The 18612-nt window shown below is 41.6% G+C and overlaps 1 protein-coding gene across 3 annotated transcripts; it reads right to left on the bottom strand.

Annotated features, from left to right (window-relative positions):
• Positions 1-3094: 3094 nt before the first annotated feature.
• On the bottom strand, positions 3095-18030 carry LOC117375335 (uncharacterized). 3 transcript variants are annotated; one of them, XM_055223383.1, is made up of 10 exons: positions 17899-18030; positions 13928-14012; positions 13516-13857; positions 11012-11323; positions 10512-10625; positions 9977-10009; positions 8534-8563; positions 3922-4242; positions 3697-3857; positions 3095-3333 (listed from the first exon to the last, which is right to left on the bottom strand). In XM_055223383.1, the coding sequence occupies exons 2-10, from the start codon at positions 14004-14006 to the stop codon at positions 3229-3231; spliced, it is 1497 nt and encodes a 498-aa protein (XP_055079358.1). In that variant the 5' UTR covers positions 14007-14012; positions 17899-18030; the 3' UTR covers positions 3095-3228. The 3 variants fall into 3 exon arrangements, with proteins under 3 accessions (XP_055079358.1, XP_055079359.1, XP_055079360.1); XM_055223384.1 differs by lacking the exon at positions 17899-18030 and having other exon boundaries at positions 13928-14183; XM_055223385.1 differs by lacking the exons at positions 9977-10009; positions 17899-18030 and having other exon boundaries at positions 13928-14183.
• Between the last annotated feature and the right edge of the window lie 582 nt (positions 18031-18612).

Below are 18612 nucleotides of genomic sequence, written 5' to 3' on the forward strand. Positions count from 1 at the left end.
TTTACTTGAGTACATTTGAGAGCAGTATCTGTACATTTCTGAACAGGACTGAAAAGTAAAAGTACTTTTCATGTGATCTGAGGGAGTATTTTTACCGTGTTCGTGCTAAAACTCTGACTCTGTTTTCGAGTTCGAGCTTCGACAAAAATAAACGCAACAAAATTTATCAGAAAAATGTAGAAATAGATTTGAAAAAAACGACAAATTTAAAGTTTACAGCTAATAATTAAATTGGATTTGTGTGACATTAGTGCAGGGCTTATTTAGGAATGTTTTTAAGTGTTTGTGCGTCGTGTAATTTGTTGTGTTTTTAGTGAATAGTGTTTTAAGAGCGTGTCCTTGTGTCAGAGAGCTCCTTTAACCCTCTGATGCATGAATTATCAAAGCCTTGGTCAAGATTTTTGTTTTTCTGAAGTGTTTTTCTTCTTCTCAGGACGTGAAACAACATCGTGAACTGCCTGTAAAAATGAATTAACTTGTGTTTTATTGTAAATATATAAACACGTGTTTCTTTTTATGCTTTGAAAAACATTTCAACATTTTTTTGGGGAAATTTCAACACTGTTTAGATTAAATGTTTAGGCCTGAATAAGAAAACCAGAGGAAATTTACCTGCAGTTACACCGACTGACCACTGACTTGATCTCAATGGAGTGTGGCAGCAGAGAGCACTCCACATAACCCAATGCATTAAAGAGAAAGTTGTTTTAGTGTCTGTCCTCTGCAGTGACCGCTGTGCACCAGAGGGTTCAAAAGGCTCCAGGGCAGGACCAAGGCGGGTTTTAAGTATCTTTGGTGTTTGTTTTTAGCGTTTCAGTGTTTATATATGTGTATAAAGTTAATTTGGTTTATGGGTTTATTTGGTTTTGAAGCGTTTTAAAGAGCAAATGTTATTTTTAAACACTCTTTTAACTGACAATAGTTTAATCCAGTTAATGGGACGGTATAAAAGTCGACACACCAGGTTCTGCTGCTGTCTCACATCCTGCGTTACAAATACTTTTAATATTTACACTATTCTAATCACATTTTAAAACAGGTACTTAAACACTCTTAAGTAGATTATTTCTTGTGATACTTTTACTTGTTTTGAGTAACTTTTTACCTCTGTATTTGTACTTTTACTTAAGTGACAACATTATTATTTGGCTTATTCTGTAAATAACAGTCCAGTTTTGCTCGTACTTTGCCTCGTCTACAACAACAAAACTACAAACTGAAGACGCTAAGGACAAAACTGAAAACACAGGAACCTCAAAAGGAAGAGATTTTATAGAAACGACAAAAAAAACAACATCATGTCACATTTTTATATGGCGCTTTTCCACTTTCGAGGTGCTGACACACATTTATACACCAGTGTCTTGCCCAAGGACACCGTCAGATCAGTGGACAAACGCTCTACAAACTGAGCCACAGTTCAGACCAACGGCTCAAACCACAGACCTGGAAACGCTGCTGTTTTTTTGTTCCATAAACGATCGTGTCACGTTGTTGAAGTATTTACAGCATTTACTTCCGTCTCACGTCGTCAGATTCGTGTGATTCTGGCTCTGACGCTCTACAGGGGAAATTAAATAGAAACGATAATATTGAAGATACTAATCCCTGCGAACCAACTTTTAAATAGACAGTACCATTAAAAACTCAACAGATAAATGACAGAATGAACCGATAATTAGCCGTAGCAGTTATTTACTCAACTCTCTACAGCTAAAATATTACGTTATTGCATTAAAATATCCAAAAATCTCCTTATTATTGCAAAGAAAAAGTCTCCAAAGTATCTGGTTCCATCTTTTTAGTGATTATTTAGTGATTATTATGACTCTGACTCTCTGATAACTTTATATCTGAACCACTAAGTGTCTTTTTTACTATACTGGTTTATGTTTTCCTCACAAAATGTAGTTTTTGATATAAATATGTATTTTTGTAATTATAATGAACAGGTTAAACGGCTGTTAAACTTTATTATTGTTTGTGTTTTGTGTGAATAGTTTTGCAAAATGTGTAAAAGATTTGCCCACTTACTAAAAAGTTGCAGAAAAAGTCTAAAACTGTAAAAAAGGTGAATATTTAATTGTTTGAGTGCAGATAAAAAACAAAAACAAAACAAAAAACGAATCGAATAGTTTTGTCCATAAACTTTTTTTTTTTATTGTTAAACTATAAACATCACCTCCTTGTAGTTACACTTCTTGACAGAACAGGCCACAGTTCAGCTCTTCCTCCGTGTTCACTCAGGCTGTTCTGGCGTCTTTGTTCAGGCTGTTGTTCATATTGTTATTGTTCATATTGTTATTGTTCATATTGTTATTGTTCATATTGTTATTGTTCATATTGTTATTGTTCATATTGTTATTGTTCATATTGTTATTGTTCATATTGTTATTGTTCATATTGTTATTGTTCATATTGTTATTGTTCATATTGTTATTGTTCATATTGTTATTGTTCATATTGTTGTTGTTGTTGTTCGCATCATTGTTGTTCATATTGTCTTTGTTCAGGCTGTTGTTCATATCGTTGTTGTATCGTTGTTGTCTTTGTTCAGGTTGTTGTTCATATCGTTGTTGTATCGTTGTTGTCTTTGTTCAGGCTGTTGTTCATATCGTTGTTGTATCGTTGTTGTATCGTTGTTGTCTTTGTTCAGGTTGTTGTTCATATCGTTGTTGTATCGTTGTTGTATCGTTGTTGTATCGTTGTTGTCTTTGTTCAGGTTGTTGTTCATATCGTTGTTGTATCGTTGTTGTATCGTTGTTGTATCGTTGTTGTATCGTTGTTGTCTTTGTTCAGGCTGTTGTTCATATCGTTGTTGTATCGTTGTTGTATCGTTGTTGTATCGTTGTTGTCTTTGTTCAGGCTGTTGTTCATATCGTTGTTGTATCGTTGTTGTATCGTTGTTGTATCGTTGTTGTATCGTTGTTGTCTTTGTTCAGGCTGTTGTTCATATCGTTGTATCGTTGTTGTATCGTTGTTGTATCGTTGTTGTATCGTTGTTGTCTTTGTTCACGTTGTTGTTCACATCGTTGTTGTATCGTTGTATCGTTGTTGTCTTTGTTCAGGCTGTTGTTCATATTGTTGTTGTATCGTTGTTGTCTTTGTTCACGTTGTTGTTCACATCGTTGTTGTATCGTTGTATCGTTGTTGTCTTTGTTCAGGCTGTTGTTCATATCGTTGTTGTTCATATCGTTGTATCGTTGTTGTCTTTGTTCACGTTGTTGTTCACATCGTCCGCTGGTTCGTCCGAAAGCCGTTTCTCGTCATAACTTCATAAACATTGTGCATTTGTGCGTTCCCTTCTTCTTCGCGGTTCATCCATTTATGAATCTGTAAATATAAAACATATTTAAACGTCTGAAAACATCACACATTTACACTTTTATCATGTCACCTTGAATACCCTCGTGTTCATGTGTGTACTTGTATTTCTGCGCTTGTCTTTGAATGTTCATTTTGTGTTTTGATTTGTTGTATTGTGAGGTTAATGTCTTTCGTATTGTGTGCATTACTTTGTGTACTGATTGTGATGTACAGATACAGTTGCGTGCCTTTGTCCGCACGTTACACAAACACATCTAAACTAAAGGACAAAGACCAGAATGCACCTGGGCTGGAGTCGCCACATAAAGCAGAAACCACAGAGTCTGAAGCACAGCGAGCTTTTTGTGCGTCTTCATCGTGTGCGTTTACCTTGGGAATAACACACAGGGTGAAAATCACAGTGATGGTGACGCTGACGACTGCAGTAGTGATGATGATGATGATGATGGTGAGGATTGGGGCAGATGTCGCTGTACACGGGTCAACAGGTGCAGTTGGGGGAGGACTTTGTGGTTTCTGGGTTGAAACTTCTGCTTAAAGAAAATATATTTAGGCTGTAGGACAAAAAAGAGGCAGGATAAGTGGCGTACAAACCTGTGACGTGCACACTGTACATGTCGCACACAGCCTCACACTTCAGGTTTATGTAGTAAGAGCAGCGGTAAAATCCAGAATCATGGACAGACACGTTTCTGATTGTTATTTTGTTCCTCTCAAACACTCCAGAGCGTACAATCCTGTGGACATCTTCTCTGTGAGACGGGACAAACTTGTCTGGGTTGTTGTTGTAGTAGGCCACGCGCCGATGGTCACGGTACAGATACATCCCCGTGAACTCCTCACTCGTCTTGGCGTTGTCACAGTCGTTGGAGCACTCGAGGGTCAGGTTTTCTCCAGGTTTAAGGTCCAAAGTTTCTAAAAGTGAAAGAGTTTGTCAGTAAAACTCTGAAGGATTCGTTTATGATTGTATAAAATGATCTTACCTGCAGAGGCAGAAAGACAAATCAGAGCCGTAACCAGCAACATGTTCACCCTGAGCCACAAGTGTCAGATAGAAACACAAGAGCACACACACCTCACAAATACACACCACACAAGAGCACACACACCTCACAAATACACACCACACAAGAGCACACACACCTCACAAATACACACCACACAAGAGCACACACACCTCACAAATACACACCACACACGGGTTTCCTGTACACGGAAACACACAGTAGCTCCAGACTTCAGTCTCTCAGACGCAGAAGCCGCTGAGTTTAATGACCATCACAGACTTTAGGTTTATGCTTTAAGTGTCTCTGATTGGACGAGTGTCTCTGATTGGACGAGTGTCTCTGATTGGACAAGCAGCTAGAGAACCAATGTCCAATGTTTTTTATAACATACATATATACATACACACATACACACATACACACACACACACACACACCCACACACACACACACACACACACACACACACACACCCACACACCCCTATACACACATACATATATACATACACACATACACACACACACACACACACACACACACACACCCCCACCCACACACCCCTATACACACATACATATATACATACACACATACACACACACACACACACACACACACACACACACACACACACATACACACTTACATTTATACATATATAAGGAAAACTGCTTATGTGAGTTGGAGAAGTTCAAATTGAAGCTCATCTGTTGTTGTTTTGTCCATTTTATCATGACTTTATAAATCTTTTATTTGATTTCTCCTGATGCTCTGATTTGTTCTGGTGAAACGACGAGGACAAGATGCAGTGGTTGTTTCAGTCTAATGTTTATAAATCAGCTTCATTTCTTTGTAAAACCTGGAAGAAGCTGCAGAGGAGTTGATTTAAATGATTCTGTTTGTGCCACACGTCTGGCCTGTTTAATTTAATTTATTTAAATTTAATATAATATACATGACCCTCCTGATGTTGCATCGGCCGATGACCTTTGTTTTTTGGCTGCGTTTTCTTTTTTTTCTAGTTAAAACCTTCCTCATTGTTTTTCTCAGTGTCACTCTCTCTCTCTGCAGTACAGCGCCCTCTAGTGGACGGTCATGTGTAACACTTCTGTTCACTGTAAATCCTGCTGTAAAATGTTTGTTATGGTTTCATAACATGTTGTAAATGGTGTCGTGTTTGGACGTGCTGCTCTTCGTGCTGCTCTTCATACCAGGCAGATTCTTATCATATTCTTTTGGCAGAGGCTTATCACTTTAAAACAAACAAACAGAAACTAGAACCAAGTCACAACATTTCTGTCCTGTTTTGTTTAACAAAACAGGACAGAATAGACCTTAACATTTGTTTTGTTTGACTCTGGAGCTTCACACTGACGCCTGCTCAGGTTTCAGAAGTGCATCTTCTATTCATTTTTCCCATAGACTTTTGGAAAAAATCTAATATTAAGAGTTCAAAGGTCACAGATTAACCAGCTCGTCCATAACGCTGCTGTTTTAGTCCAAAGACACAAGATGCAAGATTCTGTGGAAACTTTTAATACATTTGCAGTTTAGAACGTGTCAGATTTTAGATAAAACTACAAATCGTGTGGTTAATAGTTTCCAGTATCTGCTTCTCTCAGAGCAGTTTCATCAGGCCTGACTCAGTCGATAAATGAGAATCTGTCTGCGATTCATAAAGGTTCTATATTACACAAGATTGATTTTTGTAAGCTTTATACTGTTACTCCTCAAAAACAGACCTGGAGTTGTGTTTTGTTTCATTCACACATAAAAACTTTGAAACGTGGACGTATTAAGGTTTGTCATCGTGTTCAGCTCAGCTCTATGTGGAAACCAACATCCAAAATACTTTTAATAAAATAAACCACTAAAAGAGGCAAAAAAAACATTTACCTTTTGTGTTTTAAATGTGATTTTTGGGCTTAAAACCACAGCGTTATGACTTTGGAACCATTAATATTCCACTAAGTCTATGAGGGAAATGAATAGAACATGTGTTTCCATGAGTCTGTTTCATCTCCAAAGCTCAAAACGCTCGGTTCCACCTTGTGATGTCATGAAGTGGTAGATAACAACTACTTTTTATCTTTTGTTTTAGTAGAGTTTGGCAAAGGACATTTAATTTCCGCGTGACTTTACTTCGTCAGGGCTTTAGTCGTCGAGGTGGTAACTGCAGTAGCCGTAGTTATAACAGTAATAGCTCACTTATTTCTACTGACAATGACAAATATTTACACCGTTCTCATTTCCAAAAAGCTCGACCAGGAAATAAAACTGCCCATTTCACCAAACCAGTTGTGTGGCCTCAGCATGTGACTGTGGAATGACTTTTATACTCACTCATCACTTCTGATTGTGGGAATTTCACCAACGGAAGCGGATATTTTTTTCCCCCGATACTGTGAAATGAGAAACTCCGCACGGACGGATACGCAGAGTTTATTAAAAATCCTTTATTAGCCATTAATCACAAATATACAACAATTTCAAACAGTTAAAGTTACAAATAATAATAAAAAAAATGTATATACAAAACGTACAATCATTATGCCCACATGGACGCAAAAACAAGTGCCTGATTTTGAAAAAAAACTGTGAAAAAGTAAATTAAAACTCAGTACCGCCCAGGTTCCTTCCATATAATTGTTGATTTCACAAATATAAGCAACTATTACATAAACTGGTAGCAGCATAAAAAATAAAAACAAGGAACAGAAACCTGAGAGGAGTTTTACAATGAAACGCAGCTTCTTTTGGCACTGGAAGAAATTCAGCTTAAATCAGACATGCCCAAACTACGGCCCACGGGCTAAATGCGGCACTCGGGCCAACTTTTCTTGGCCCTCGAGCTTCCGGTGAACTGTCTCATATTACCGTAAACAGTACTTTTGACTGTATATTTCTGAAAATCTACTTTAACAAGCCCAGATCAAATATTTAATGTGTCCCTCTGAGGATGTGAGCGTGAATAAAGGTCTAAAGGTTCAGTCTAACTTTAAAAAACACGTAGATTTGTCTGTGTTTTTATAAAGTTTGGACACCCCTGACTTAAATATCACAAGTTTCTATTAAATACACAGCTCAGTTTTAGTTGTAGTTGGCTCAGATAAATCACTTTCAGAAGAGAGAGAGAGTGAATATATTTAAACTAGTACAGGATCCGTTTAGCAATGATCTTAAGTCACAAGCTACAAAAATTAACATTTACCTTTAGCAAAAAACGAAAACATGTTCAAATACAAAACAGTATTGTAATTTACACAGTGTCCGATAAAAAAACAGAAATCCTCTCACTTTTACGACACGGGACGACACGCTATAGTTCACAGTCAAACAGTAAAGTTTAAAAAGTATAAAGTACAATTACATATGATTTCAGTCAAAAGCAGCAGGTACAGGTAAAGGTTCATTTAGTGCATCAGATCCCTGGATGAAACACGAGCACATATTTACACGAACGCAGACAAACACGACGTATTTCCCCCGTATGATTATTTAAGCCGCGTCATTAGCGATAAAAGTATTAAAATAGAATTAAAGAGTAAAAAGTAAAAGTATTCTGTGCAGATTTTGAGTCTAATTCATGAGCTTCAAATTCATTGATTCTGATTTGTGTTTAATTTTGTTCAACAGAAACAACTGAATCCATCATTTTTTTCTGTCTGTATATTTTTATTTAATTTTTTAATTTTTGTTTTGTTCAAATTGTGAACCCTCAGCCTTTTCCACAGGTCTTACACCGTAATAAAAAATACTTTTACTTTTCAGTCCTGTTCAAAACTGTAGTGGAGTAGAAAGTACAGATACTGCCCTCAGATGTATGAAGTCAAAAGTAAAAAGTACACACTTGATTGTACTTCCTTATATTCCACGACTGGTAATGAGTGATAAAGATCGTTTATCATTTTCTCTAGACTCCACATAGCAAACTTTGACCCCTTCAGACAGATTATGAAACATGTCAAATAAGGAAGTGTTTATTTGTGTCGCTCCAGAGCAAAGAGGAGAAGAAAAGTGCAAGGTTTGTGTGTCGCTTCACAAAGATTCAAACACCACAGCTTCATCTTTTTGGTTCTAAATTACAGTAAAGCCTCATTCCAGGGTCGTGTCTAAACCATTTGATCAGCTGGAAAGAAAAGTGAATGAGTACAAGACTCATTTTTACGACATTATTTTAAGTGTAACAAACTCACCTTCATCAGGATTGATAACAGGCTTCTCACCTGAAAGACAGAAATGTATTAATTAGTGAAACAAATCATTTTAGTATTTATGATCATGTGAGGACAGAGTCTGGACAGGTCCAAAAAGCCCCAGATTCAAAAGCCTGAGGTCAGTCGCCCAACAATGAGCCCCTCACATTCTGCCCACATTAACACAGTAATCTAAGTACTGTAGGATTAAAACTCACAAAAACTGAGGCTGCTGGCGCGTATCACAGAGGCACAAGGCTGGTGGGTCCCTCTGTTTAAGAAGAAGGACCAGAGGGTGTGTTCTAACTACAGGGGAGTCGCACTCCTCATCCTTCCCGGTAAAGTCTATTCCAGGGACTGGAGAGGAGAATCTGACCGATAGTCAAACCTCCGATTCAGGAGGAGCAGTGTGGTTTTTGTCCCGGTCGTTTAACACTGGACCAGCTCTATACTCTCCATCAGGCCTCGAGGCTCATGGGAGTTTGACACAGTCCACATGTGTTTTGTGGATCTGGAGAGGACATTTGACCGTGTCCCTCGTGGTGTCCTTTAGGGGGCGCTCTGGGAGGGGGTCTGGTTCAGGGGCCGGAGGGGGTCTGGTTCAGGGGCCGGAGGGGGTCTGGTTCAGGGGCCGGAGGAGGTCTGGTTCAGGGGCCGGAGGAGGTCTGGTTCAGGATTTCATCTCTGCTGTTTGCAGATGATGTTTGTCCTGATGCTTCTTCGAGTCAGGACCTGCAGCACTGGGGCGGTTTGAGCCGAGTGTGAAGTGTCTGGGATGAGAATCAGCTCCTCCAAATCCGAGGCCATGGTCCTCGACCAGAAAAAGGTGGCGCCCTCTGCAGGTGGAGAGTCTCTGCCTCAAGTGGAGCAGTTCAAGTATCTCGGGGTCTTGTTCTCGAGTGAGGGGAGGATGGAGCGTGAGATTGACAGTTGGATCAGCGTCTGCAGTGATGTTGTCTCTGTGTCGTCTGTTGTGGTGAAGAAGGAGCTGAGTCAAAGCTCTGGATTTACCTCAGTCTGTCCTCACCTGTGGACATGAGCTCTGGGTAATGACCGAAAGAACAAGATGATGGATACAATGGTCCAAATGAGTTTCCTCCACAGGATGACTGGGCGCTCCCTTAGAAATAGGCTGAGGAGCTCAGTCACATGGAAGGAGCTTGGACTAGAGCCGCTGCTCCTCCACATGGAGAGGAGCAGCTGAGGTGGCTCGGCCTGGCCCCGGATCAGCCAAAGACGATGGATGAAAAACATTCCTCCTGTGAATGGGTGATCCTTCTGTCTGACCTCTACTCTGACCTGTGGTGTCACATGTTTGTTTCCATGGAAATAGATCATTTTAATGCTATACTATGGAGCATTCTAGCCCAATGACAGAGAGAAACAGGAGGCAGACCCTTCACCAGAAAAGTGAAGCAGCTTTAAAGTACTAAGTGAACATACTCATCAGAGGAGCTGCAGAGAGCCGTCGAGCCTCTGTTAAAAACACAAAACACAGTCACCACTTTAACTTTGATGTTTTACTGCTGCTTTTGTTCCTAAAACTGTTTCATTCATGTCTTTATTATGTGCAGTCCTACTGTGAAATACGACCTGATCTATGTTACATAAAATCACCAAAGCATATTTTTAGTTTGTGAGTTTTGTTCACATAAAGAGCTCTTTGGAATCTTATGACGGTTGTATTAGTTTAAGTTTGAAAAAAATATCCATATACAATATTCTATCTAATTTTCTATAGGACGCACAGAAATGCATCATGGTCCATTGGTTTTACAAACAGGAACAGATGAACTGGTTAAACCAGTTCAACAATAACTAAAGTAAAAAAGTCTGTACTTTCCCAAATCACAGAACATGGAAACTGCCCACAGCTCAGGAGAAGTCACATACATCATTTTTACACTTTTAAGTACCAGCTAAAAGGGAAGTCAGTTGTTTATTTCTGTATCTTACATTAATATATAAAGTTACTCACTTTGTCGCCTCCTTCGACACAAAATAAGTGCCACCAGTAATCCAACGATGAGTGACCCAAAGACCACCACTGGAGCCACGATGTGGCTGTAGGAATTCTCCTTTGGCTTATTTCCTAAAAGACAAAACAAAAGTATGAACCAACCTTATTTATGCCAGATGCCCTTCCCCCTGGTCATTATCTGAGAAACAAACTGTTGGGCTTCACAGATGTGTCCACCGTGGTGAAAATGAAAGGATAAATGTAGCTGTGTGTAATGAGGAATGTTGGACAATAACAGTATCACTTTCTTTTTTGACAAGATAAAATCCTGTGAGCAACTTGAAAACACTTATTACACAGATGTTTCGTCCTAGAAAAGCTGAAATTGAAACCTTTTTTCTCATTTTTGTGTAAGATTTTGCCACCTAATATGGGCGAATATGCACTGCTACATTTACAAACAGAGATTATGTCCCACATGAGGAAATGACCCACAATAATGGAAGAAAATGACTTACCTGCATTTTTATCACTGACTACGATGTCAACTCGTCCTTCACCTTCTTTCTCTCCTTTGGCGTTGTACACCTCACACACAAATTTTCTGAATTTTGTCTCGGATCCAAAAGGTAGTGTGCTCGTCAGATCGAAGAGGCCATTTTGGTTCTTTTCAACTTTCACTTCAGGGTTATTTATCCAGGGAAGGTCACCCACCACCCAGCGAATGTCACCTTTAGGGAAGCCACCGAGGGCCGTGCAGGTCAAAGTGAAGCTCTTATCAGGGTCTATTTCCTCAGGATCAGATTTAATCTGTGGTTTGCTGTAGTTTGCTGCACAAAAACAAACATATTATATTGGAGATTGAACAGTCGTCAGGTCTGTCACAAACACAGAGGTTATAAAGAAAATACAAGAAAGACACGAGACAAACAGACTACACTGTATTTACGAGTGTTTGTGTAATGGGTGCTGGATGCCACTGACAATATAATAAAAACTTTACAAATGAGAGGAAAACTTCACTGGAGAACTCCTCTGTGTTTACAAAGAGACATCTCTGTATGTGAATGTTAATGCTTCCTCCTGTGGACCCACCACCTGCGGGAGGAGCCATGGAAGGCTGGAGTGAGGAGATCTGGGCGGCAGTCGAAGGCGGGGGCCTCGGTGACCGGATCTCCAGACATGGAGACTAGCTCTGGGGACATGGAATGTCACCTCACTGGGGGGGAGGGAGCCTGAGCTTGTGCAGGAGGTTGAGTGTTACCGGCTAAATATAGTCGGCCTCACCTCCACGCACAGTTTGGGCTCTGGAACCCAACTCCTTGAGAGGGGCTGGACTCTCTCTCTCTCTCTCTTTCTCTGGCGTTGCCCGCGGGGAGCGGCGGCGAGCTGGTGTGGGCTCATTGCCCCACAGCTCAGCCGCCACGTGTTGGGGTTCACCCCGGTGAACGAGAGGGTCGCGTCCCTGCGCCTTCGGGTCAGGGACAGGTCTCTCACTGTTGTGTCGGCCTACGGGCCAAACAGCAGTGCAGAGTACCCGGCCTTCTTGGAGTCCCTGGGAGGGGTACTAGACAGTGCACCAACCGGGGACTCCGTTGTTCTCCTGGGGGACTTCAACGCCCCATGTGGGTAACGACAGTGACACTTGGAGGGGCGTGATTGGGAGGAACGGCCTCCCCGATCTGAACCCGAGTGGTGTTTTGTTATTGGACTTCTGTGCTAGTCACAGTTTGTCCATAACAAACACCATGTTCGAGCACAAGGGTGTCCATCGGTGCACATGGCACCAGGACACTCTAGGTCGGAGGTCGATGATCGACTTTGTTGTCGTGTCATCTGACCTCCGACCGCGTGTCTTGGACACTCGGGTGAAGAGAGGGGCTGAGCTGTCAACTGATCACCACCTGGTGGTGAGTTGGATCCGCTGGCGGAGGAGGAAGCCGGACAGACCTGGCAGGCCCAAGCGCATCGTGAGGGTCTGCTGGGAACGTCTGCCGGAGCCCTCTGTCAGAGGGGTCTTCAACTTGCACCCGGGGGAGGCTGGGGACATGGGCCGTGTTCTCCACCTCTATCGTCGATGTGGCTGCTCCTAGCTGTGGTCATAATGTTTGTGGTGCCTGTCGCGGCAGCAACCCCCAAACCTGGTGGTGGACACCAGAAGTAAGTGATGCCGTCAGGTTGAACAGGAGTCCTACTGAGCCTTGTTGGCTTGTGGGACTCCTGAGGCAGTGGGCTCGAGTGGCAGAGGCAAAAACTCAGGGCTGGGAGGAGTTCGGGGAGGCCATGGAGGAGGACTATCGGGCGGCCTCAAAGAGATTTAGGCAAACCGTCCGATGCCTCAGGAGGTTCTCGACCAGAAAAAGGTGGCACCCTCTGCAGGTGGTGGAGAGTCTCTGCCTCAAGTGGAGGAGTTCAAGTATCTCGGGGTCTTGTTCTCGAGTGAGGGGAGGATGGAGCGTGAGATTGACAGTTGGATCAGCGTCTGCAGTGATGTTGTCTCTGTGTCGTCTGTTGTGGTGAAGAAGGAGCTGAGTCCAAAGTCAAAGCTCTGGATTTACCTCAGTCTGTCCTCACCTGTGGACATGAGCTCTGGGTAATGACCGAAAGGACAAGATAATGGATACAAGTGGCTGAAATGAGTTTCCTCCACAGGGTGGCTGGGCGCTCCCTTAGGGATAGGGTGAGGAGCTCAGTCACACGGGAGGAGCTCGGAGTAGAGCCGCTGCTCCTACACGTCGAGAGGAGCAGCTGAGGTGGCTCGACCCCTGACTGTGTGACCCTAACCCCCTAACCTCTGACCTCTGACCCACCCAGAGCTCCCTGTCCACTGTCTGATCTGTCAGGATTTACTGATTTTGCAAAACCCTCATAGACATTAAATTACAGCCCTTTTCTTTGTCAGATTCACTAAAGTTCTCATGTTGTTATTTGTATTTTGCAGTGAGCACATCGGGTCTATATTCAAATGTTTCTATAATTCTGTCATCCACAGAGGAGTAAACACTGTTTTAAAGATCTTTACCTCTGACGTCCAGATGCACTTTCTCTTTATTTTCTCCGCTGTCTGTCAGTATCTCACATTCATATTCTCCGGCGTGGGTCAAATTAGTGTCAGTGATGAGCAGAGACACGTTCATGTTTGAGGCAGTGAAAGGACCCGAAGCAAACTGAAATCCAGGTGTTTGAGGTTTTTGTTTTCCTCTGAAGAACTCGAGCACAGGCGCTCCATTTAATGTCCATGTCACCATTACAATCTCAAGTGTCTCAGTGATGCTCGTCTGAGACTGGACGACACAGTCCAGCAGCGTGTTCGAGCCAAACTGAGCCACAACCTCAGACTTCTGACAAACGACTTTCACAAAAACTGTGGAGAAAAAAAACAACATAAAACTATTCATCCTTTAGATAGTAATCTGAAACGGAAAATTACTTACACGTTTGGCTTTCACTTTCTGCTTCAAGCGCAAGTGAAATGAAGAAAAGACACGAGAGGACAAGTCCACTGGAGGCCATGTTTGACTGTCAGAAAAATAAATAAAAACAAAATGAATGTGCACGTCTCAAAGAACTTCAGAACTCCTCTTTGTCTTCAGACCTAAGCCTAAACATTTATCTGGTTTTGAGTCTGACAGAAGAACAACAAAAAAAACAACTTCAACGACAGTGAAGACGAATATTTAAGTAAAACAAACAGCTCCACCGTAGAAAAGAGCAAATGTAACAAGTTTATTTGTACAGAAGGTTCCACGTTTTAGCTGCACAAAAATGAAAAACTGACTCCTCAGGTTTAGACCTGGTTTAGTTTTGGTTTAGACCTGGTTTAGACCTGGTTTAGACCTGGTTTAGACCTGGTTTAGACCTGGTTTAGTCCTGGTTTAGTCCTGGTCTACTGCTGGTCTACTCCTGGTTTAGTCCTGGTTTAGTTTTGGTTTAGACCTGGTTTAGACCTGGTTTAGACCTGGTTTAGACCTGGTTTAGACCTGGTTTAGACCTGGTTTAGTCCTGGTTTAGTCCTGGTTTAGTCCTGGTCTACTGCTGGTCTACTCCTGGTTTAGTCCTGGTTTAGTTTTGGTTTAGTTTTGGTTTAGACCTGGTTTAGACCTGGTTTAGACCTGGTTTAGACCTGGTTTAGACCTGGTTTAGTCCTGGTTTAGTCCTGGTCTACTGCTGGTCTACTCCTGGTTTAGTCCTGGTTTAGTTTTGGTTTAGTCCTGGTCTAGACCTGGTTTAGTCCTGGTTTAGCCCTGGTTTAGACCTGGTTTAGTCCTGGTTTAGACCTGGTTTAGTCCTGGTTTAGTCCTGGTCTAGTCCTGGTCTAGTCCTGGTTTAGTCCTGGTTTAGTCCTGGTTTAGTCCTGGTCTAGTCCTGGTTTAGTCCTGGTCTAGTCCTGGTCTAGTCCTGGTCTAGTCCTGGTCTAGTCCTGGTTTAGTCCTGGTTTAGTCCTGGTTTAGTCCTGGTTTAGTCCTGGTCTAGTCCTGGTTTAGTCCTGGTTTAGTCCTGGTTTAGACCTGGTTTAGACCTGGTTTAGTCCTGGTTTAGTCCTGGTTTAGACCTGGTTTAGACCTGGTTTAGACCTGGTTTAGTCCTGGTTTAGTCCAGACTAAAACTTCCAGTAAATTAAACTCTTTGTTTTCTAATTGACTAAACTTGTTTGACTGGTTCTTGTCGCGTCGGTGAATTTTCTTTGACGTTTCTGTTGAGGTGAAATGTAAATATCAGTGCGGTTCAATCTGAAAGAGAAAGTTCAAACGTGAAAGTCGCCATTTTATTAGAATTTCTTAACCAAATCTAAAGCGAACTCTCAACCCACTGCTTCCTGACGCTCAGCTCTGAGGAATTATCTTGTTCTGCAAAATCCCATTGTGTCTGATTCTGGTCCGGACGTGGCTTTTGTACAAACTAAACTTATGTAACGACTGTGACAAAGAAACATTTTCACTCAAAGACCCGCCCTTTGTCCCAGTGAGGGTCAAATGTGAAAGTGAAAAAGTTAAAATAAAGTAGAGGTCAAATACCACAGATTAAACCCCCCGTGACCAGGGCCGGCTCCAGCTTTCAGGGGGCCCTAAGCTGAATGTGTCTCTGGGGCCCCCCTCCTCTCAGGGGCCCTAAGCTGAATGTGTCTCTGGGGCCCCCTCCTCTCAGGGGCCCTAAACTGAATGTGTCTCTGGGCCCCCCTCCTCTCAGGGGCCCTAAGCTGAATGTGTCTCTGGGGCCCCCTCCTCTCAGGGGCCCTAAACTGAATGTGTCTCTGGGGCCCCTTCTGGCTCAGCTGTTGTTGATTCACATTTGACACATTCTGACTCTCGTCACTTTGTCCAGTTGTTTTTGTTTTTATCTGAACATCAGACTGAAAACATCCAGAACGACACAACTACAACAACACAACAACAACACAAACACACAACAACAACACAAACACATAAGAACAACACAAACACATAAGAACAACACAAACACACAACAACAACACAAACACATAAGACCTGATGATAATGACCTAATTTCCGGCTCATGTCTTTTATTTGATCCTCGATTCTGTTTTAAGTCGTTTATTGTCTGAGGTTTATTCACAAACACATTTTCTTTAAGATCGTCCCACAGGAAGAAATCAGGACGAGTCAGGTCTGTGGAGATACTGCCCCGTCTGTGAAAAACACTTATTATCCCTTTAATGGTGTTTACACTCGTCTCTGGTATTGGGTCAAATTTGACCCGTGTGACTCAAAGTCCCACTGCACAATGAGGTTCGCTCCTCGGTGCTGGATTTGTTCAGATTAATGTGGGAGAGTCTAAACGCTCTGGAAAAACAAAATAAAACTAGAAACAAAAGGATTTTTTTCACTTCTCAGAATCCGAGTGAATCTGGTCACAGCATCGGTCACAAGTCCAGCAGATATAAAGCCAATAAAAAATAATAAAAAACGATAAAGACGACACAGACACACACGCACCAATCTGTGTGAGTGTGTGTGTGTATTTTTACACAGTGATACGACTTTTAAAGATACACAGGTCAAAACAAAACTCAAAAAATACTCAAGTAAAAGTATCACATGAAAATAAAAGTATTTTTGCACAAATGTAGTTATTTTGATACAGATTTTAGCTGAATTCTGTTTTTATTATTATTTTTTCCCTAGATGTTTTTATTTGTATATTTTTATTATGAATGTGTCACAAATAAACCCTCAGACTTTTCAGCAGCTCTCGAACTAAAATAAAAAGACTTAAACTTTTCAGCCCTGATAAAACATACAGTGAAGTAGAAAGTACAGATACTGCTCTCACATGTACTGAAGTAAAAAGTATTCACTCTAACGTTTACTTAGACCATGGTTCTGAAATAGTGAGATGCCGGGGGGCGCGTATGACACTGTAGTACTTTACGCAGCGCGTACGCAGCAAAGAGCAGGACAGAGCGAACAGATCGTGACACAAGACAGTGAACGAGAGACACTTTTGCTAAAGAGACACTATGGAAAACATTTTAACAGGGATGAAAAGAAAGGCAGAGATAGACGGAGGTAAAGTCACACGAAAAATAAGACGAGGAAGAGTCTGATGAAGAGTATGGAGCACTGGGCTTCACCGTGACTCCGGTGGGACACGAGGACAGACCGGTGTCTACTGTGGACAGTGGAAAGTGTAAAGACAAATAAGACGCCTCATTACACCTCAGTCTGATAAGACGCTGGAGTTTTTTCATCGTAAACGTGTCAAATATTAACAACAATCATCCACTTTGTGAATGTGACTTAAAGCAGCAGCTCTGAGCATCATGTGAGGGGGAGTACAAAAGAGCTAAATTATTTGTTTTAATTTGATATTTATTTAATTTTAATGTATTATTGTGATATTTATTTAATTTTATTTTTTTATTTGATGTTTATTTAATTTTATTTTTTTATTTGATATTTAATTAAATTTCATTATATCATTTCATTTATTTTATTTTTTCAGGGGGTGCGCGAAATTTTTTATTCTTTATAGGGGGGGATGATAGAAAATAATTGAGAAGCACTGACTTAGACATACATTTACATTTAAGCCATTTGTACTTCACTCGAGTTCTGCACTTCAGGCTTTCACTTCCATGTTTTTAAATGTCAGTTGCAATAACCAGGAAAAGAACAGCCACGTACGCGCGTAAAGGCTGTAGTTTGGACACAGGTGAGACACAAAAGAGACAGAATATGTCTCTAGAGCTGAGACAGAATGTCCACACGAAGGATCAGACACGATAAACACGAAGGATCAGACACGATAAATACGGTCCAGACGAACACGAACACACACACAAACACCCACCCCCACACACACACACACACAGAGCCCACACAGAGCCTCGTGTGCGCTAAATGACAAACTTAAACCCCTGACACAGAGTAAAGTCTGGACTGACCTGGACACACGCTCCTCCTCAGCCTCGCTCCGTCTCCAGCCTCGATCTGGGGCGGCACAGTCCGTGTGTGACCGATTAACTGATTATCTGATGTTACTTTCACTTTCGGAATGACTGTATATGTACACAGGACGCCCCCTCAGCCTGTGTCTACTTCAGATAAAGGAGGAACAAACACAAGTAGGTAATAAAATCAGGTTTAAACTCACAGTGTTTGGATCAGACTCAGAGATTGTGAACTGTCCCGCAGCTTAAGACACAAAAAAACAGCTGGAAACAAGTTTATTGGAGACGTTTTTATACTGGAAATGTCAAAGTGTGGGACAATGTGAAGGTACAACTGCCCCAACACGTTTAAATGTGTAAAGTTTAGTGTTCACTGGTAAATAAGAATATTTTGTGGACATTTGTTGCGCCGAGTCGGTCTCAAAACGCTCTATAAGCAGAGGGGGCGGGGCTACAGGGGCAGGACGTGACGTTAGGGACAGCAGGGGGCGGGGCTACAGCGGCCGTGGTTGCTCTGGTATCGGCTAAACTGGTTGACCTGCATTAAAGGAGAAGCTGACAGGAATCCAGACAGTGCGTCTCCTTTAGGTGATGTAATGATGTGCGTCTGTCACTTTTTAAGAAGTTTATACCAAAATATTTAATGTTTATACCATGTTTAATGTTTATACCATGTATTTAAGAAGTTTAAACTGCGAGGATAAAACC

The sequence above is a fragment of the Periophthalmus magnuspinnatus genome, chromosome 1 (genome assembly GCF_009829125.3).
Source record: "Periophthalmus magnuspinnatus isolate fPerMag1 chromosome 1, fPerMag1.2.pri, whole genome shotgun sequence".
Classification (NCBI taxonomy): domain Eukaryota; kingdom Metazoa; phylum Chordata; class Actinopteri; order Gobiiformes; family Gobiidae; genus Periophthalmus; species Periophthalmus magnuspinnatus.